This window comes from Schistocerca americana, chromosome 11 (genome assembly GCF_021461395.2).
Source record: "Schistocerca americana isolate TAMUIC-IGC-003095 chromosome 11, iqSchAmer2.1, whole genome shotgun sequence".
NCBI classification, from domain to species: domain Eukaryota; kingdom Metazoa; phylum Arthropoda; class Insecta; order Orthoptera; family Acrididae; genus Schistocerca; species Schistocerca americana.
This window is the reverse complement of record NC_060129.1, coordinates 197,285,885-197,307,197: the sequence shown is the minus strand read 5'-3', so window position 1 is coordinate 197,307,197 and position 21,313 is coordinate 197,285,885. Positions and strand designations below refer to the sequence as shown.

At 49.2% G+C, this 21,313-nt stretch overlaps 1 protein-coding gene, 1 long non-coding RNA gene and 1 other non-coding gene across 3 annotated transcripts in view; all 3 read left to right on the top strand.

The window, feature by feature from the left end:
• LOC124553599 overlaps nucleotides 1-5,714 on the top strand; it is a 42,800-nt gene extending 37,086 nt beyond the window's left edge. The window contains exon 3 of the long non-coding RNA XR_006968073.1: nucleotides 5,579-5,714. This is a non-coding gene — a long non-coding RNA (uncharacterized LOC124553599). The remainder of the gene's footprint in view (nucleotides 1-5,578) is intronic.
• A 119-nt stretch (nucleotides 5,715-5,833) lies between these two features.
• Nucleotides 5,834-5,908, top strand: Trnal-caa. Its single transcript has one exon. It is a non-coding gene; the product is annotated as a tRNA-Leu (tRNA).
• Nucleotides 5,909-15,691: 9,783 nt separating this feature from the next.
• On the top strand, nucleotides 15,692-16,401 carry LOC124553550 (early nodulin-20-like). Its single transcript, XM_047127397.1, has 2 exons — nucleotides 15,692-15,863; nucleotides 16,007-16,401. The coding sequence occupies exons 1-2, from the start codon at nucleotides 15,692-15,694 to the stop codon at nucleotides 16,399-16,401; spliced, it is 567 nt and encodes a 188-aa protein (XP_046983353.1).
• The last annotated feature ends 4,912 nt before the right edge of the window (nucleotides 16,402-21,313 follow it).

The window sequence follows — 21,313 nt, the reverse complement described above, 5'->3', positions numbered from 1 at the left end:
AACACCTGTTGGCAGCTGATGGTTTCGATTAATTAGGATTTCTTTCCAGAGAAGCTGCACTTCGAAATAATCGAGCACCGTAACAACGTCCACCCAAAAATCCTGTATCATGACCGTGGCATTTCTCCTCTGATTCTCGATAGTACGAAGCGTGCTGCCCTTCTTTGGACTTTGTCGATGTACTCCGTCGTTAATCGTGTGTGGTGAGGGTGCCACACCGCGCACCAGTACTCCAGGGCGTGGTGTGGGCGGCACTGCTGCTGCACTCTGGCGCCCTCTGTGCGTGTGGGCGTGCGCCGCTTCCGCCTCCGCCTCTTCCGGCCGACACACCACTCACCACGCCACAGTCTCACTCTCTGCTCTGTTTGTTTCGTCCGTATTTGGCAGCGACGTGAGAGTCACTGAATGGGGAAAGGTGGGGGGGGTCTATGACTTGAGTATAGATTTTGTGGTCAAAAGCATCCGGACACCTACCTGGAAATACAAGTTCGTGGCGCCCTTCATCCGTAATGCTGGAATTCAACATGGTGAGAGTAGGCAACACGAAAAGTGGGCTACGACAAGAGGACAAAATAGCGAAGAAAAGAAAGAGAACTAAAGAAAATGGAAAGAACAGTCAGACTCAACGACTTTGTGGAATTGAAATGTTCGTCGAGGTATGGTTGACAAGAAAATCACGTGTAAATCTTTGGTTTTTCCCGTAATCAACGTTGTTTGCTTATTTTAGTATCATTATCCCATCCAATATGAAAGCTACGTAAACAGAATTTTGTGTCGGTAATAATATACTGCTTGCGTACACATAGAACCACATTATTGAGAAAGTTGTTCGATGTTTTGAGCTGCAGCATGTCGTATGTTCTTAAATTATTAGGAGAAAAATGTGACTTCTGAAAAATGCGACTTCTGAAAAATGCGACTTCTGAAAGATGCGACTTCTGAAAGATGCGACTTCTGAAAGATGCGACTTCTGAAAGATGCGACTTCTGAAAGATGCGACTTCTGAAAGATGCGACTTCTGAAAGATGCGACTTCTGAAAGATGCGACTTCTGAAAGATGCGACTTCTGAAAGATGCGACTTCTGAAAGATCATTTCTCAAAAAAATGCACAAAGCAACAAATTGCTAAATGTTTGTGGTCTACTCTTTCAACAAGTTAGTAATGGAAAGAATAAATCTCCTTTTGACCTTTTTCTTTCAGTGGTGTGGAAGTACAGTGTACGCAAAGTAAGAATCACACGCAATTCCGTAAGTAACATAAAAAGAAAAGTTCACTCCACTACATATTCCACAGTTTTTAAATTTTTTTCACGTGGAGGTTATTTCAGTAGCTATTAAAGTTTTTCAGTTATTAAATTACAAAATACTAGCGTAAGCTACAGCCTATGATGCCCAGGTTCCCTTGAGAGAACTGTTCCTGCAATGGATTTTGGAAAGACCGGCTGTGAAAGAGAATTTACTTATCTGTCACACCACCAACTACTATAACCTTCCTACAACTAAGAGCTTTTTTAAGCCATACGGACACAAATTCTGACTCAATTATTTTATTCCTCGGCCTCAGAACCAACGGCATTCTAGACGTCCAATAAGACCTGTGTTACAGATTTCAGATATCTGAAATGCCGATAAGCAATAATTTCTCGAGCGTTAAAAGCCGCCGGCCGGGGTGGCCGAGCGGTTCTAGGCGCTACAGTCTGGAACCTCGCGAACGCTACGACCGCAGATTCGAATCCTGCATCCGGCATGGATGTGTGTGATGTCCTTACGTTATTTAGGTTTCAGTAGTTCTGAGTTCTAGGGGACTGATGACCTCACAAGTTAAGTCCCACAGTGATCAGAGCCATTTGAATCATTTTTTTGTTAAAAGCCTCCAGGCCTGCTACAGTATCTACTTGAGCACCACATACACACGTCAAAAACGTTTTGCATTTTCAATAAAGTAAAATAAATCTCTTCTATTGCAAGTTCCTCGTTTTTGTACACATATCCAAAAGAAGTTTTGGATCACCCCAGTTCCCAGAACTCATGAAGATAAAGATTCACTGGATGTTGTATCACAGACACAGTCCCTTTGACTGTTCAGAGATGTAACTAAACCCGTCCATTTGCGCCTATTAGACGGAGGGGATCCGACAGCTGATCAGTTCCAGTCATTCCACCAGGAAGGAGGTACACGGCTCGTGTTGTCTGTAGTTCAAACGTGCCTAGACGGTCAATACCGCGGTTAGATCGCGTCTGCATTGTTACTTTGTGCCAGGAAGGACTCTGAACTAGGGAAGTTTCCAGGCGTCTCGGAGTGATCCAGAGCGATGTTGTTCGAACACGGAGGAGATACAGAGAGACAGGAACTGTCGATGACATGCCTCGCTCAGGCCGCCCGAGGGCTACTACTGCAGTGGATGACCGCTGCCTACGGATTGTGGCTCGGAGGAACCCTGACAGCAACGCCACAATGTTGAGTAATGCTTTTCGTGCAGCCACAGGACGTCGTGTTACGACTCAAACAGTGCGCAACAGGCTGCACGATGCGCAACTTCACTCCCGACGTCCACGGCGAGGTCCATCTTTGCAACCACGACACCGTGCAGCTCGGTACAGATGGGCCCAACAACATGCCGAATGGACCGCTCATGACTGGCATCACGTTCTCTTCACCGATGAGCGTCGCGTATGCCTTCAAGCAGACAATCGTCGGAGACGTGTTTGGGGGCAACCCGGTCAGGCTGAACGCCTTAGACAGCGAGGTGGAGGTTCCCTGATGTTTTGGGGGGCATTATGTGGGGCCGACGTACGCCGCTGGTGGTCACGGAAGGCGCCGTAACGGCTGTAGGATACGTGAAGGCCATCCTCCGACCGATAGTGCAACCATATCGGCGAGGCATTCATCTTCACAGATGACAATTCGTGCCCCCATCACGCACATCTTGTGAATGACTTCCTTCAGGATAACGACGTCGCTCGACTATAAGGGCCAGCATGTTCTCCAGACATGAACCACTATCGAACATGCCTCGGATAGACTGAAAAGGGCTGTTTGAGGACGACGTGACCCACCAACCACTCTGAGGGATCTACGCCGAATCGCCGTTGATGAGTGAGGCAGTCTGGACCAACACTGCCTTGATGAAGTTGTGGATAGTATGCCACGACGAATACAGGCGTCCATCAGTGAAAGAGGACGAGCTACTGGGTGTTAGAGGTACCGGTGTGTACAGCAGTCTGGACCACCACCTCTGAAGGTCTCGGTGTATGGTGGTACAACATGCAATGTGTGGTTTTCATGAGTAATAAAAAGAGCGGAAATGATGTTTGTGTTGATCTCTAATCCAATTTTCTGTACCGGTTCCGGAATTCTCGGAACCGAGGTGATGCAAAACTTTCGTGTGTACTACAGCCACAATAACCGAAACATTACGATGTCCATTAGCGGCTGCGTCCGTAAACGTGAAAATCAATACGCATCCGTACAGGCTCCAGACACAACGCATTTAGGAGCATTAGGGAAAGACCAGCCCGTGAGCTCTGGCATGGACAAGTCTTCTTCTCAGATGTTTTTTTTTTTAATTCCAGTCTTTGATCACAACATGAATTCTTTAGGCGATGACCGATTTCAGTCCGTAATGACTATCCTGGGATCTCTTTTACACCATGTCCTCAAGTGATAATGCCATAATGGCATTGCGACCATGTCGCAGTTGGTGAAACCTTCTTCTTCTTCTTCTTCTTCTAGCGCTTTTGTCCCGCATTTTGCGCAGGGTCGGCACGGTTAAGGACGGATTTGACACGGATAATTGTAGGGGGTGGCCGGATGCCCCGGGATGGAGTGAGTGTACACCTGCTGTGTGTCCAGTGTAAGCCATGGAATAGTGTAAACACGTTGAGATGTCTGCGAGTCATGTAACTGAGGCCCGGTATTCACCTAGTGGGAAGTGGAAGACCGCCCAAAAGCCACATCCAGGCAGGCCGGCACACCGGCCCTCGTCGGTAATCCGGGCGGAATCGATCCGGGGCCTTCGCTGCTACCAGAGTCCAGGAAGCAGCGCATTAGCGCTCTCGACTAACCTGGCGGGTCCGGCATGAACAAATACACCACTGGCCATTAAAATTGCCACATCAAGAAGAAATGCAGATGATTAACGGGTATTCATTGGACAAATATATTATACTACAACTGACGTCTGATTACATTTTCACGCAATTTGGGTGCATAGATCCTGAGAAATGAGTACCCAGAACAACCACCTTTGGCCGTAACAACGACCTGGATACGCCTGGGCATAGAGTCAAACAGAGCTCGGATGGCGTGTACATGTACAGCTGCCCATGCAGCTTCAACACGATACCACAGTTCATGGAGATTAGTGACTGGCGTATTGTTACAAGCTAGTTGCTCGGCCACCGTTGACCAGGCGTTTTCAATTGGTAAGAGATGTGGAGAATGCGCTGGCCAGGGCAGCAGTCGAACATTTTCTGTATCCAGAAAGGCCAGTACAGGACCTGCAACATGCGGTCGTGAATTATCCTGCTGAAATGTAGGGTTTCGCAGGGTTCGAATGAAGGGTAGAGCCACGGGTCGTAACACATCTGAAATGTAAAGTACACTGTTCAAAGTGCCGTCAATGCGAACAAGAGGTGACCGAGACGTGTAACCAATGGTACCCCATACCATCACGCCGGGTGATACGTCAGTATGGCGATGACGAATACACGCTTCCAATGTGCGTTCACCGCGATGTCGCCAAACACGGATGCGACCATCTTGATGCTCTAAACAGAACCTGGATTCATCCGAAAGAATGACATTTTGCCATTCGTGCACCCAGGTTTGTCGTCGAGTACACCATCGGAGGTGTTCCTGTATGTGATGCTGCGTCCAGGGTAACCGCAGCCACGGTCTCCGAGCTGGTAGTCCGTGCTGCTGCAAACGTCGTCGGACTGTTCGTGCAGATGGTTGTTGTCTTGCAAACGTCCCCATTTGTTGACTCACGGATCGAGACGAGGCTGCACGATCCGTTACAGCCCTACGGATAAGATGTCTGTCATCTCGACTGCTAGTGATGCGAGGCCGTTGGGATCCAGCACGGCGTTCCGTATTACCCTCCTGCACCCACAGATTCCATATTCTGCTAACAGTCATTGGATCTCGACCAACGGGAGGAGCAATTTCGCGATACGATAAACCGCAATCGCGATAGGCTACAATCCGACCTTCAAAGAAGTCGGAAACGTGGTGGTACGCATTTCTCCTCCTTACACGAGGCATCACAACAACGTTTCACCAGGCAACGCCGGTCAACTGCTGTTTGTGTATGAGAAATCGGTTGGAATCTTTCCTCATGTCAGCACGTTGTAGGTGTCGCCATCGGCGTCAACCTTGTGTGAATGCTCTGAAAAGCTAATCATTTGCATATCACAGCATCCTCTTCCTGTCGGTTAAATTTCGCGTCTGTAGCACGTCATCTTCGTGGTGTAGCAAGTTTAATGGCCAGTAGTGTAACTAAATCCTTGGCGCTGTAGCGTGGCACCGGCTCGGCTCGGGCTACTGGGTAGTGATGGCTTCTCTGGTGGTCCGCAGGTGATGGCGGACGCGTCTCTCGGGAGGTGCAGCCGGCGCAAGCCCGCCGCCCCCTGGCGCAGCCGGCCGCCGCAGGCGGGCGCCGACGACGCAGACGTCGACTGGCCGCTCGGAGACACCGCTTCCAGGCTGCAGGTGAGTGCCCGCCCGCCGGCTGCGACCGACGAACGGACCGAGTCCCTCATTCAAACCACCCCTCTCTGGAATCAAATTTTCACTCTGCAGCGGAGTGAGAATTGAAGCTGTGAGAACGGTGGTTGGGTAGCTCAGTTGGTAGAGCACTTGCCCGCAAAAGGCAAAGGTCCCGAGTTCGAGTCTCGGTCCGGCACACAGTTAATCTGCCAGGAAGTTTCACCCCTCTCTGGGTGCCCCTCCCCCCTTCCCCACACCCCCCACCTTTGCCGTGTGGCCCACCCTGGCTTCTGCCCCTTCCTCATTTTTATTCTCATTATTGTTTTTCATTTCTTGATTTTAATACCTTCTCTTGACTGATCTTTTAACGACTTTTCTGTGCTTCAGCTCTGTTTTTTGTTGTTGTGGTAGTTATACTTAGCTTATCACAATTTGCCTTTCGCCTCCTTCCTTTGGCCACTACTCGTGGTTTGCCACCTAACTGATGAAGAGAGTGACGACCTTACAGTTTTGTCCCCGTTCAGTCCAAACCAACTTATCACGAACTGCAGCGCACAGGGTCTGGAAACCACCACATACACTGACAACGACGAGCGCAGCTCATTACCGACTCCACTGACACACGTGCGGGTGTAGCACTCTTCACTGTACTGCGTGTCCAACGACGACTAATGATTTTTCGCAGATGTGAAAGAAACGATCTTTTAAACCAAAAATCTTAAGAGAAAACGCCTTATTCCACATGGTTTCAGAGGAAGAACACATTCCATTTACTTTTGTTTCTGCGCTGGCGGTACAGACGTACAGGGCTATTACAAATAATTGAAGCGATTTCATAAATTCACTGTAGCTCCATTCATTGACATATGGTCACGACACACAACAGATACGTAGAAAAACTCATAAAGTTTTGTTCGGCCGAAGCCGCACTTCAGGTTTCTGCCGCCAGAGCGCTCGAGAGCGCAGTGAGACAAAATGGCGACGGGAGCCGAGAAAGCGTATGTCGTGCTTGAAATGCACTCACATCAGTCAGTCATAACAGTGCAACGACACTTCAGGACCAAGTTCAACAAAGATCCACCAACTGCCAACTCCATTCGGCGATGGTATGCGCAGTTTAAAGCTTCTGGATGCCTCTGTAAGGGGAAATCAACGGGTCGGCCTGCAGTGAGCGAAGAAACGGTTGAACGCGTGCGGGCAAGTTTCACGCGTAGCCCGTGGAAGTCGACGAATAAAGCGAGCAGGGAGCTAAACGTACCACAGCCGACGGTTTGGAAAATCTTACGGGAAAGGCTAAAGCAGAAGAAGCCTTACCGTTTACAATTGCTACAAGCCCTGACACCCGATGACAAAGTCAAACGCTTTGAATTTTCGGCGCGGTTGCAACAGCTCATGGAAGAGGATGCGTTCGGTGCGAAACTTGTTTTGAGTGATGAAGCAACATTTTTTCTTAATGGTGAAGCGAACAGACACAATGTGCGAATCTGGGCGGTAGAGAATCCTCACGCATTCGTGCAGCAAATTCGCAATTCACGAAAAGTTAACGTGTTTTGTGCAATCTCACGGTTTAAAGTTTACGGCCCCTTTTTCTTCTGCGAAAAAAACGTTACAGGACACGTGTATCTGGACATGCTGGAAAATTGGCTCACGCCACACCTGGAGACCGACAGCACCGACTTCATCTTTCAACAGGATGGTGCTCCACCGCACTTCCATCGTGATGTTCGGCATTTCTTAAACAGGAGATTGGAAAACCGATGGATCGGTCGTGGTGGAGATCACGATCAGCTATTCATGTCATGGCCTCCACGCTCTCCCGACTTAGCCCCATGCGATTTCTTTCTGTGGGGTTACGTGAAAGATTCAGTGTTTAAACCTCCTCTACCAAGAAACGTGCCAGAACTGCGAGCTCGCATCAACGATGCTTTCAAACTCATTGATGGGGACATGCTGCGCCGAGTGTGGGAGGAACTTGATTATCGGCTTGATGTCTGCCGAATCACTAAAGGGGCACATATCGAACATTTGTGAATGCCTAGAAAATCTTTTTGAGTTTTTGTATGTGTGTGCAAAGCATTGTGAAAATATCTCAAATAATAAAGTTATTGTAGAGCTGTGAAATCGCTTCAATCAGTTGTAATAATCCTGTATATATCTAACCCATCCAATTTCTTTGGTATTTTTCTCGGGGCCCACTGTACCTCGTCGCTTACAACATCTTTCTTCGGGATGTCTTTCTACTGTTAACCCTCTCCCTGAACGCGCAGTTGCCCATGCGGTGCAGTGCGGGGGATTTTTTTTTGTTTACTTATAACATCCAATATGCTTCATTGCAATATTTCTGGTACTTGCTTTGACGCAGCTCTCCATGTTACACTATCCTGTGCAAGCTTCTTCATCTCCCAGTACCTACTGAAACCTACATCCTTCTAAATCTGTTCAGTGTATTCATCTCTTGGTCTCCCTCTGCGATTTTTACCCTCCACGCGGCCCTCGAATACTAAACTGGTGATCCCTTGATGCCTCAAAATATGCCCTACCAACCGATCCCTTCTTCTATTCAAGTTGTGCCACAAATTTCTCTTCTCTCCAAATCTGTTCAATACCTCCTCATTAGTTATGTGATCTACCCACCTAATCTTCAACATTCTTCTGTAGCACCACATTTCGAACGCTTCTATTCTCTTCTTGTCCAAACTATTTATTGTCCATGTTTCGCTTCCATACATGGCTACACTTCATACAAATAATTTCAGAAACGACTTCCTGACACTTAAGTCTGTACTCGATGTTAACAAATTTCTCTTCTTCAGAAACGCTTTCCTTGCTACTGCCAGTCTACATTTCATTTCCTCTCTACTTCGACCATCATCACTTATTTTGATCTACTACTTTTACTGTCCTTTCCTAATCTAATTCTCTCAGTATCACCTAATTTAATTCGATATCATTCCATTATCCTCGTTTTGCTTTGGTTTATGTTCATCATATATGCTCCTTTCAAGACACTGTCCATTCCGTTCAACTCGTCTTCCAAGTCCTTTGCTGTGTCCGACAGAATTACAATGTCATCGGCACCACAACGTGTAGTGTTCGTGCGTACGGAATACAGTCAATCGATGGTGGCAATCTTAAATGGTAAGAAATGACCCGTCACAAATTTCAAAGGAAGCCGAATATTCAAAAGTTAAACTTTAAAAACCAACTAAATGTTCGCAATAACATTTACGTAACATGACTTTCATAAATAACTGCGAGCAAGGGAAATCTCATCTTCCTATCAGAGCAATGCAAATAACAATCGTGTTATCTGAGCTTCGTTTCTACAATCTTAATAACACAAAATAATGCTACTCACTTTCCTGCTTTCTCCAGTGTCTGGACATTCCAGAAAAAGACAAACAATTTCCTTGGCTTCTCTGGCCATGGCTGCATAAAAAACATTCATACACCAATCCTAGCGATCTGATCTCATATTTAAAAGGAATATTTCTTGACCATTTTTCATCTTACATATAGTAATAAATATTGCTTAAGTCACAATACGTGTATCGCCGCGCGGGATAGGCGCGTGGTCTCACAAGGAGACGGCACGACCGTAGCGTCGGGGATTTGTCCGCAGTTTTGTGTGGTGAAAGAGGACCCCAAACACCTCACGTGGCTAAAATATTAGGACGCACTACTCGGAAAATCCCGAGAAAAATCGATCCAAAGTTTCTTAGGTGCCACATTTCGAACGCTTCTATTGTCTTCTTGTCCAAACTATTTATTGTCCATGTTTATGAGTATAAAATGTTAGTCCATTGCCGAGCCGCTGTCTGGCCTAGATGGTTAGGGCTCAGACTCGGATTTATACGCCAGAAGTCTCGGGTTCGATTCCTCCACGGGCTCTTTCTTTTCTTCTGTTTCATTTTTTTTTTTTTTTGTTATTCCACCAATTATTCAAAAAGTTTCCCAAATTTACATTATTTTTAAAACACTATTTTAGCTGAAGAGCGGGAAGGTTTTCGTTCACAGAAAAATATTCGTACCCAAGCTCGTTGATATTTTACATCGGTAAAAACATTTTGCACGCAGAAAATGCATTTACCTGTTTGGTGAGTATTTATCACATAATCCTCGCCGGCCGGAGTGGCCTAGCGGTTCTCTTCAATTTGCGACATCCTTTTTTTGCAATTAAATTATTTTCCGTCAACGTCACAATCCCAAGGGGACCCTTACAAAGCCCCATTAAACCTTGAAACCCCATGAAACGAAATAGAACAACGAGCAAGAATATATTTCATTGAATGAAAAACTTTACGTTCTCGAGCTAAAATAATGTAGGTTTGGGAAACTTTTTGAACAGTTGGTGGAATAACAAAAGAAAATGAAACAGAAGAAAAAAAAAGTGCCGGAGCAGAAATCGAACGCGACACATTTGACGTAAGAGTCCGAGCCGTAACTATCTAGGCCAGACGGCGGCTCGGCAATGGACTAACATTTTGTACTCATAAGGCACCTAAGGAGCTTTGGATCGATTTTTCCCGGGATTTTGCGGCTAGTGCGTGCTAATACTTTAACCACGTGAGGTGTTAGGGGGTCCTCTTTGACCACACAAAATTGCCGACAAATTCCCGACCCCACGGTCGTGCCGTCTGCTTGTCAGACGTGTTGCGGTCCCGCGTCACTCCCCCCACCCCCGTCGTCTGAGGTTCGAGTCCTCCCTCGGGAATGTGTGTGTGTGTGTGTGTGTGTGTGTGTGTGTGTGTTGTCCGTAGCGTAAGTTTAAGTTAGATTAAGTAGTGTGTAAGCCTAGGGACCGATGACCTGAGCAGTTTGGCAGTTTGGTCCCATAAGATGTTGCCACAAATTTCCAATTTTTCCAGCTACCGCTCTCAGCCAGAGGCTGTGTGCCGACGGAAAGATATTGTAGCAATAGTCAGAGATTTCGCGACTACACGGTTCTGCCGTGTGTGAGCTAGGCCTGTCGATATTTACGTAAGACACAGAGTGACCAAAATAACGTTGATACCTGATGACTACAGGGCTGTCTCAGTCCTCGAGTGTTGTGTGCTGTGCTGTGCCGTAGTCGAGTCTCCCCCGTGTGTCCAGGCGGGGCTGCCGGACGCCTTCGACCTGTCAGCGCCGTCGACGTCTTCGTCGTCGGCGCCCGCCACCCCCGTTGGGAGCCGTAAGTCGCAGGCGGGCGCGCGCCGCCAGAGCGCCGGGGGCGGCAGGAGGGGCGGCTCCCCGGCGGCGGCGAGGGCGGGGGCGGCGCCGCCCCCAGGCCCCCAGTTCCTGCCCGGCTTCCCGGGGATGTGGCCCGGACCTGACGGTGAGTCGACGCTCTCATATTGATCATCATCATCACCATCATCATCATCATCATCATTTATCGCCTGTAGATGAAAAGGATGCATGTGACGGCAGCCGGTTCTACATCTGCGAGGTCTGTTTAGAAAAATCCGAAACTTTGTCCAGTGCGTGTCCTTCTGTCTTCAAGTGCTAAAACGAACCTGATCGGTTACTGTCGCTGTCTCTACTCTTTGTTCTCGGTATCGAATATTAAAATGTATGACACGTACGAAGGCAACGGGCCAGGGGCTTCACCGGTTCCCGTGAGATCACCGAAGCGCTGTCGGGCGTGGTCGGCACTCGGATGGGTGACCATCCGGGCCGCCACGCCGCTGTCGCCATTTTTCGGGGTGCACTCAGCCTCGTGGTGCCAATTGAGGAGCTACTCGACCGAGTAGTAGCGGCTCCGGTCGAAGAATACCGGGAGAGCGGTGTGCTGACCCCACGACCCTCCTATTCGCATCCTCCACTGAGGATGACACGGCGGTCGGATGGTCCCGGTAGGCCACTCGGTGCCTGACGACGGAGTGCTTTATGACACGTACGACGCAGCCGGCCCAGATGATTTCAATTGACGAAACTGTGGCATTTAATGTGGCGTCGACGCCTTCTGCACCGTTCGTATTGAGTCACTCAGTGTGGCGTCCAAGACATTCATATTCGCGCTCCGACCATCGCAGACAGTGAAGGCGACGCTGCGCCGAATAGTGGGCAGCCGTGGTGTCGGCGTAACTCTATAAAAAATTCCTCGTAACTCTGCTACCAGTTACACTGGTGATTGTCTACGCACGATTCAAGAACGCTGCCAAGTGTCTACTCCGCATCAAATGTCGCGATTTCGACAGATCTGCCGTTGCGAAACGGAAGTTGTATGAGGTCCATCTACATACCGGGACATCATAGAAGCCTTTCAGAATCAGCACATTTAACAACAGTTTTAATAGACACAGCGACTACACCCTCGGCGGTGCATCGGAATGGGCCCTGGATGCTCAAACGGGACAGAGAAATCGGCCGATCGAGCCACCACCTAACGGAACCAGCATCTGCTCTTCCGTCTCAGAGATCGACGTAATCTCCCGTGAAGTCTCCACGACGTAAGTCGAGGAACCAAATGAAGTACATGGAACCTCCTGACGGTGTTGACAGAGGAAGTCGTGTACAGCTCCAGATGCTGCACAAATCTGACGCAGCGAGAACTGACTGAAGAGCTCATTCGCCGGAAGAAAATTAAACCTGGCGGGACAGGAGCCATTGTCCACTCATTTACCATAAATAAAGCGACGCACCGCAGGTCGCAGGTAAATGAAGGCGGAACGTTTTAGACAGGGCGAACGCGACGCGGCGTCGGGACGCAAAACGTAAATGCGTAGCGCATTTTTGTGGTTGTGCAGAAACTGCAACCGCATAGACTGTTCATTCCGCAAGGACGATGGTTGCCGACACAGTAATGCACCGCGTTTTTTTCCACACCCGATAGTAATGCTACGAATGCGTATGTATTATTTCCTGAGCGAGCGCGCCAAGTTTCCGTTATTTCCGACAGATAGCGTAGCTGCAGGACAGTTTCAAGATGGCGTCCGTAGGCATGGAGGCAGAATAAGGGGAGATGGCGCTACAGACTTGCGCTGCACGTTGTTTTGAAGCCAGTGAGTGGGACCTGCCGCCATCTTGAGATCCCCCAAAACATTAGCAGACGACTGTTTACAATTGCTTCTTGTTCGTTATTTCTGTCGTGTGCACGCGATATTCGTTTTATATAGTAAATGTTAAACTGTTTTAGTGAACAACAAAGCATAAGGAACGCAACCTCAGACGTTTTTCTGGTCTTAAATGCGTACTCGATACAGTAACACGACACGAAAATATGACGCTTCTGGCCTTAGTACTGTAATTCCTGTAATTCCTTTTTGTTTATATACTTCGAATAACTGAGAAGTATGTGCTGTGAAAAGCTTTCGTAATCCATTTCTATACACTTTCATTGTGTTTGTGTCGATAATTGATAGAGCCAGAACTGCGAAAGCAATGATTGATAGTTTAGAGTCACCGATTTGTATTCGTTCCGTTTACAAGTCGAATGGAAATTTTAAATGTGTAAGTTTGCAAGAAACTTATCTTATTTCCTTTGGTGTCCCATAGATGTATGCAGGGATGATAAAACAAGCCTGCTGTCACGTCAACAAAGTGCAAGATTCGTTAAATTACGAAGGAAAAGAACTGAATTTAAGATTGTCAGACACATTGTAGTCTACACATCTGCTTTGTTTTGAAATTATACCTACCAAGTGACATTCCTTGTGGCAAATAACAGCAGTTCACAGGGTAACACGACTACACAATGATTAATGTAATGATGTAAATAGCCTGGACTTAGGTAGGGAACTTTGTTTTAACAAATATGTAACCCTTTAAGTTCTTATAATTTAACCACTATAACAGATGTTCCACACATTTTACTGAAGATTTAATTAACTACACGTAGCTGCATTACTTTTATATTAAATTATTGCAGTTTAAAACGTTAGTCCCTATTTCCAGGATATTTCTTGCCAGGACTTTTCAGTTACTTGGGAATAACCAAACAATGAAAAAAGTGCATTGCTGACCTCCAGAGAGCTCTTCGCATTGTATTGATAGGAAATGTAACGTCAATTCACAGAAATAAAACCATACTGTAAAACTTTACAGTGCATCAGGATTTCGAGTATATATAAGAAAATAGCGCTTTAATAAGTCCACTTACGAATGAAACGCGATTTGTTTAAAATTTAGACTACAATCAGAACGATTATTACAACCGTAAGTGACGGAAGCCGGCATTTTTTTTTATCAAAACACTTCACGACTACACGGAATCAAACCGCCAGAAGCGAATGTTTTGGAGTAGCTAACATGGCAGATCTTCACTCGGGTCGTCTTCAAGTTTGTGACGTCATGACAACTCCTCTTATTTTTACCTGCACGGTTACAAGCAACGTGGCCTTATTGAATTTCTCACTGCAGCGAGAGAGAGTGTGGGGTACATTGACAGACGCTCGTGCAGCGTCTGTGGAGCGCCTGCTGTCGGCAGGAGTCCAGTGAGTCGCCCGCCGGACACGGACGGCGAGGCCATCAGAAGGCGGCTCGGAGGAACTCGCGCGATTTGCAGCGGCCGGGGAGACCATCCACGGCAGTTTAGTATTTGTATGGGACCCGATCGTGAACGAGTGGCTTCATCTCGCTGTGGCTACGTGAAGAAACTTGCGGATTCTCTTCCTCGTCGATTTGAGGCCGTTGCCGAGGCTAGGGGAGGCAACGTCCGCTGGGTGTGGCTAATTTTCTGTCCCGTGTGCTTATCTTTCCTACAGTTTTCTCAGTTGTTCGTCAGAGGGAGGGACACTGCCCCGAGTGACCTGCAGCAGACTGCGCCAGTCTCTCGCACTGACATCCGTGCAGTTCTCTTAAGTGGAGGAAAAGTGTTTCTCAGCAGTCTACAGATTCATTAGTCAGAAAATGTGGTGTATATAATATCAAAGCAATTACGTGTGGCACTGAGAAAGGTTACCGATTGTCCTCCTCATCATTGTGGACGGCAGAGTTCATGTAGGACAGGGGGGGGGGGGGGGATTGATGAATTTATTTCTTATGGACCATCACCATTAGTCCATCACTGCTACCATCATCTCGATCACCCCCATTTCCTCCTTCCCCCTTCCTCCCATTCCCACCAACACACACTCCACCACCACCACCACCACCACCACCACCACCACCACCAGTCCAGTCCCCACCACTTCCTCCTCCTGCCCATATCAGCATGACCAGCACCATCACCATGACAACCACCTCACCACGACCACCACAACCAGCACCACCACCACCACCACCACCAGTCCAGTCACCACCACTTCCTCCTCCTGTCCATCTCAGCATGACCAGCACCATCACCATGACAACCACCTCACCACAACCACCACCACCACCACCACCACCAGTCCAGTCACCACCACTTCCTCCTCCTGTCCATCTCAGCATGACCAGCACCATCGCCATGACAATCACCTCAACACGACCACCACCACCACCACCACCACCACCACCACCACCACCAGTCCACTCACCGCCACTTCCTCCTCCTGCCCATCTCAGCATGACCAGCACCATGACAACCACCACGACCATGACGACCACCACCACCATTCCAATCACCACCGCTTCCTCCCCCTGTCCATCTCAGCATGACCAGCACCATCGCCATGACAACCACATCACCATGACCACCACCACCAACAATCCAATCACCACTGCTTCCTCCTCTTGCCCATCTCAGCATGACCAGCACCATCAACATGACAACCACCTCACGACTACCACCAGCACCACCAGTCCAATCACCACCACTTCCTCCTCCTGCCTATCTCAGCATGACCACCATGGCGATCACCACCACCACCACCACCACCACCACCAGTCCAGTCACCACCACTTGCTCCTCCTCCCCATCTCAGCATGACCAGCACCATCGCCAAGACAACCACCTCACCATGACCACCACTACCAACAGTCCAATCACCACTGCTTCCTCCTGCCCATCTCAGCATGACAACCACGTCACCACGACCACCACCAGCACCACCACTTCCTCCTCCTGCCCATCTCAGCATGACGACGACGACGACGACGACCACCACCACCACCACCACCACCACCACCACCACCACCACCATTCCAATCACCACCATTTCCTCCTCCTGCCCATCTCGGTATGACCAGCACCATCACCACGACAACCACCCCATCATGAGGACCACCACAGTCATTATCATCATGAGCTGTGTGGCTGTGGACCACCAGGCCGTGCGCCATGCGCCCCACGCATGAGGAGGAAGTGGTGCTGATTAGGCTGGTGGTGGTGGAGACTGACACATCCCCATTGGCGCTCAGAGCCACAGCTGACGGAGCGTGTCGTGTGCGCAGGTCGCGTGAAGGCGGCCAGCCTGGACGGGCTGTGGCAGCAGCAGCTGGTGGCGCAGTGGCTGGCCAGCCAGAGCCCCTTCGCGCCCCACCAGCAGCTCCACCAGTCGCCGCCGCCGCCCCCGCTGCCCCCGCAGCACCAGTCGCCGCCGCCGCCCCCGCGCACCACGCCCAGCCCGCGCCGCCAGCAGCAGCAGCAGCAGCAGCGCGCCCAGGCGCCGTCCACGGCCGCGTCGTCGTCGTCGTCGTCGACGCCGCCCAGGCCGCGCTCGCGGCCACAGACGCCCAAGTCCACCTCTCCGGGCGCAGCGCCGCACTCCAGGGCCGCCTCCGGTGAGTCGCACACGCCGGGGGCTGCGGCTCTACACACTCTGGTCGTGTCTGCTTCTGTCATGTAAGCAGGCAGAAATGGTCTGCTGGGACCAGAGGGTGACTCCAACTGAGTCTGTACTCTGATAGACGTACTCTGGCCGTATCTCTTCCGAGCTTCAGAAATGATCCAGTCAGAGCAGAGCAGAGCAGAGCAGAGCATGTCTCCCTTTGACCCTGTACGCCCACACACGTACTCTGACCGTGTCCCCTACTGGTTCTATACGCTTGCAGGTACGGTCTGGTCACGTTTATAGTACTTCAACAGGTTACAGTAACCTACTTTGGTTCCAGGAGGAATCGTCGTGCACAGCGACCGTAGGTTAATCAAAGAAGGACGCGAACCTTGCAGCCCCACTGGTTACTTATTATCCTTGCGAATCCAGGTATCACCTATAAGTAAAATAAAACTCATTTGAATGAGTTAACATCCGACATCTCACCATTATAGGTGACCCCAGCTTCATCCGACGTACGTAGCGGTAAAGTCGTAATGGCCACGTGTACTGCTGGAAGTTCGTTCGATGGTAACCCACTCGAGTGCACTGAAGATGGCCATTTGTTCCTGGGATCTGGATGGGCAAGTTTAACAAATAACCAGTGGGTTTGAGATTGGTTGCCATGTTCGTGTCCTCCTTCAGTTACGTTGATGATTTTGTGGTGCTTAACACTGACGTCTCAGATAATACGAGGCGTGTTTCTTTATGTAAGTGCCGTTTTGAAATTAAAAGAAGACGTGCTAAGATACCTCAATAATTTTATTTTCACATGAAAGCCCGTACCTTAATCTGCGCACTGACGCCATTACAGTCTGGTCCTTCCTTGTTTACGCTGTGTACTGAGTGTTTGAGATGCCTCCGATAATCGTGTGTCCCGCCGACTGTGAAGTACGGGCTGTTGTAAGATTTCTTAGTGCTAAGGGCCTAAAAGCGATAGATATTCGTCGTGAGATCTGTGCAGTTTACGGAGAAAACATTATGAGTGAGTGATGGAATGGTAAGGAGGTGGGTGAGAGCATTTAAAGATGGCCACACAAATGTGCACGATGAACAACGGAGTGGGCGTCCTTCGGTCTTTAATGAAAGTTTGGTGCTGGAAGTGGACAGTAGGACAATAAGGTGAGAGAAAACGGACGCTTTACGATTTCCTCCTTGCGGGATGAGTTCCCTAATGTCTCTCGTAGTGTTTTGTACGGCATTGTGACCGAGCACTTGAATTACCGAAAATTGTGCGTACGTCGGGTACCGAAAACGTTGACGGATGTGCACAAAACCAAACGTTTAGACAGTGCGTTGACGTTGCTTGAGCGGTACCACAACAACGGTGATGATTTCTGAAGCCAAATTGTTACGGCCGGAGAAACATGGATGGCCTACGTCACATCAGAATCGAGGCAACAGTCCATGGCAGTTGGGCAAGTGCATCGTTTTGCTCCAAGACATTGCCCGTCCGCATGTGGCGAATCAGACCAAAGATCTCGTCACGTCTTTTCGATGGGAATCTCTAGATCATCCTCCGTACAGCCCCCATCTTGCGCCCAGTGACTGCGATCTGTTCCTGCACTTGAAGAAACACCTGGTCGGTCAGCATCTTGGAGACGATGACGAAGTCAAAACAGTGGTGATGCAGTGGTTAACAAGGCAGGCGGCAGGCTTCTACGAGGAGGGTATTCTAAAACTGGTACAACGTTATGACAAGTGCCTCAATATTGACAGAAATCATGTAGGAAAGTACATTAAGGTACACGCTTTCATGTAAAAATAAAATTATTGAGATATCGTAGCACGTCTTTTTTAAATTTCAAAACGATCCTTAAACAACACGCCTTGTAGTTACAGTGAACATATAATCTGAAGGCGGTTATTCGTCAGTTAAAACCCATTGTCTACTTGCTATCGAATTCAAAGACTTTCTTAGTAAATAATACAGATCAGTGGGTCTCCTTCAGCCGACGGTATCAACTTTTCCTAATATCGTAAAGGGTTTTGCGTGGTGAATCTATTAAGTAGCCACATAAACGGCTCACGGTTTGGAGTACTGCCGACAGTTGTCGCTGCTAGCTGCCCTCTCGTGTTGGCTGCTTCGACGAGGAGGCGGTCAGCGTAAGCAGCTACCTACGTGCAATTGTCGTATTCCATTAATGTCAGGGTCGGCAGTGTGACCGCTGTGGAAATCCTTTCGGTGGCAGTGGAGACACAAGGAGGAGCTCTTCAGCACACGAGACCGCTGTTTCTGTGCAGCAGTGACTATCCAGTAATATTGGGAGGGAGTAGATGGCGATGTTCGAAATAACGGTCCGCAAATCGAGCCCTGTGGGCAACCCTCGACACAAGGTGTCGATAGTCCTTTGTGCGGTTGTCCCCTTCCGTTAATGTTTGGAGGGGTTCATTTGTGGTGTTCCAAAATAAACGCGCCCACATCTTGACGTCTGTGGGAACGGTATTTGGCACGTGTCTGTGCTACGTTCCCCTTTCGATCAATGTCAGGAGTTTGCAGGAGACGGGTGAGCATCCTTTTGACGGCCGTCCGTCGCTGTGTCTGCAGGCGGCAGCAGCGGGAGGCGGACCCCCGGCGGGGGCGGCGGGCGGCAGCGCGGCCAGGCGGGGGCGCCGCCCCCGGAGGCGCTGATCCTGCAGGTGCCGCAGTTCGCGGCGCGGCCCGCCGTGCAGCCGCCCCCGCAGTACTCGGCCTTCCACCCCCAGCTGCAGCCGCAGCCGCAGCCGCAGCCGGCCTTCCACCACCACCAGCCGCCGCCGGCCCCAGGGCTCGCGCACCGCGCCCACGACGACGAAGAGGTGAGTCCGGCCTACAGTGGGAGCTCGCCGCCTGGTTGTGCTCGCGAAGCTGACGATTCCGAATCTGAAATTGAGGTTATGGGTACAGGTTGAACTCTACTGTAGCCTACTGTCCAAGCTCACACCATTGCCGGCCGGAGTGGCCGTGCAGTTCTAGGCGCTACAGTCTGGAACTGAGCGACCGCTACGGTCGCAGCTTCGAATCCTGCCTCGGGCACGGATCTGTGTGTGATGTTCTTAGGTTAGTTAGGTTTAAGTAGTTCTAAGTTCTAGGGGACTGATGACCTCAGATGTTAAGTCCCGTAGTGCTCAGAGCCATTTTCACACCATATTTAACGCACTTCTCGTTATAAAAAAGCCGAAAGTGGAAGAGAGAAGCAAAAAACTAATCTTCGGTATTGGCCAACTCCCTTAAGAGCAGACCCGAAGAAAAAAGGGCACCCCACAAGGGAACTTTCTGAATCTGATGGCAATCCGTACATGAGATGAGTAGGGGTGCAACGTCGGCACCGACGCATTTTGCTTATGCGGGTTGCCTACATTAGGGGCAGGTATACCCTGACTGCATACCTGCCCATTGTAGGCAACCCGCACTAGCAAAATGCGCCGATGCCCCTGTTGCCCCCCTACTGGCGTGTACACGTACAGAGAGAGAAACCAATACAATTTTAGAAAATTTGGATCATTTATTCGAGAAAAAGGTCTTCACTAATTCAGCAAGGCAACAGCACGTTGCTCCACCTCTGGCCCTGACACAGGCAGGTATCGGTGGAGTCGCCGGGTTGTCGTCGTGAAGAATATCGTGCAAAATTCTGTCTGACTGGCGCATCGGGTTGTCAAATTCCCGACACAGCTGGAGGGCCCTTCCTCTAATGCTCCAAACATTCTCAATGTGGCACAGAACCTGATACGTCTGCGTAAGCAGAAGAAACTGACGATCAACTCCGAAAACAATTTATTTGGACTGTTCAATTAACCAAACCAAATTCTCCAAGTATGACACCAATGCAAAACAGTGAACCGTCTTCGAATCACAACTATATACAAGAATAATATCGAAAAACAACTGAAATAATTTCCTACTAGTCTCTGCCAGAGACTTCTCCGATATACCGAGCCGGGCTGCCGGGGCAGCAACTGTCCACGTCTGCTGTTATGAGACCAGTTACAGCAAGAATCCTGGGAAGCTGAAGAAACCGGACGGAGAACTTTCGATCTTCTTCCGGATATTACGGGAACGAATGGGAACGAAATACTTCAAACCAACTCGGGGACTATTCCACTTTCTCACTGGTCACGGCTTTGGGAAGAAGGGTACACCTGCGTGTGACTCTGGCGTTCCGGAGGGTACTCCTGGTCGTGTTGTTTACGAGTGCCCCTTTTCAATGATGTAGCTTCAACGTTACGTGACCAACTGGCACACCGTAACGCATATAGCTTACTCAGACAACACGACACTTTTCAGACCGTCAACAAATTGGCAAACGTGGTATCACAAAAGGTTTTAAGGGAATATCTGAGAAACATAAACTAGCAATAACTTAAGTATTTCTTAACACCTAGTGAGTCCGGTACCATATTCCCATACCGCCTGACAGAGGACAGGCCGACTTGTACAGTCTGGAATCCTCCGCATTCGGGACTAGGGGCAGTGGGGTGGAACACTACCGATCGAGGACGAGCACCGAACTTGACTTTAGGATAGAATTAGTTGTAGGACTTAGATTCTAGGCACTTGGTGTCTAGAAACCTGCAGCGACTAACGTCTTGGGCTGCCCAGTGTCAGGGCAATGCTCACTGGGTTAACTCGATGAGGTCAGGCGTGCACTACACACCGGAAGCAGCTACTAGGGTAGCAGAGTACGTGTGGCGTGCACACGGGGGTTTTTTAGGTTAGAGGGACTCCCCTTGGGCGAAACGATAAAATACCTGACGGCTTACCAGAGAGGACATTATCATCGTTCATAAAGAACGTCCGTCCTCAGAGACCAAAAACAGGAAAAGTTAACGTAATATTGGTAAACTGCAGGAGTATCCAGGGCAAGGTTCCTGAATTAGTATCTCTTGTTGAAGGAAATAGTGCGCATATAGTATTAGGAACGGAAAGTTGGTTAAAACCGGAAGTGAACAGTAACGAAATCCTAGA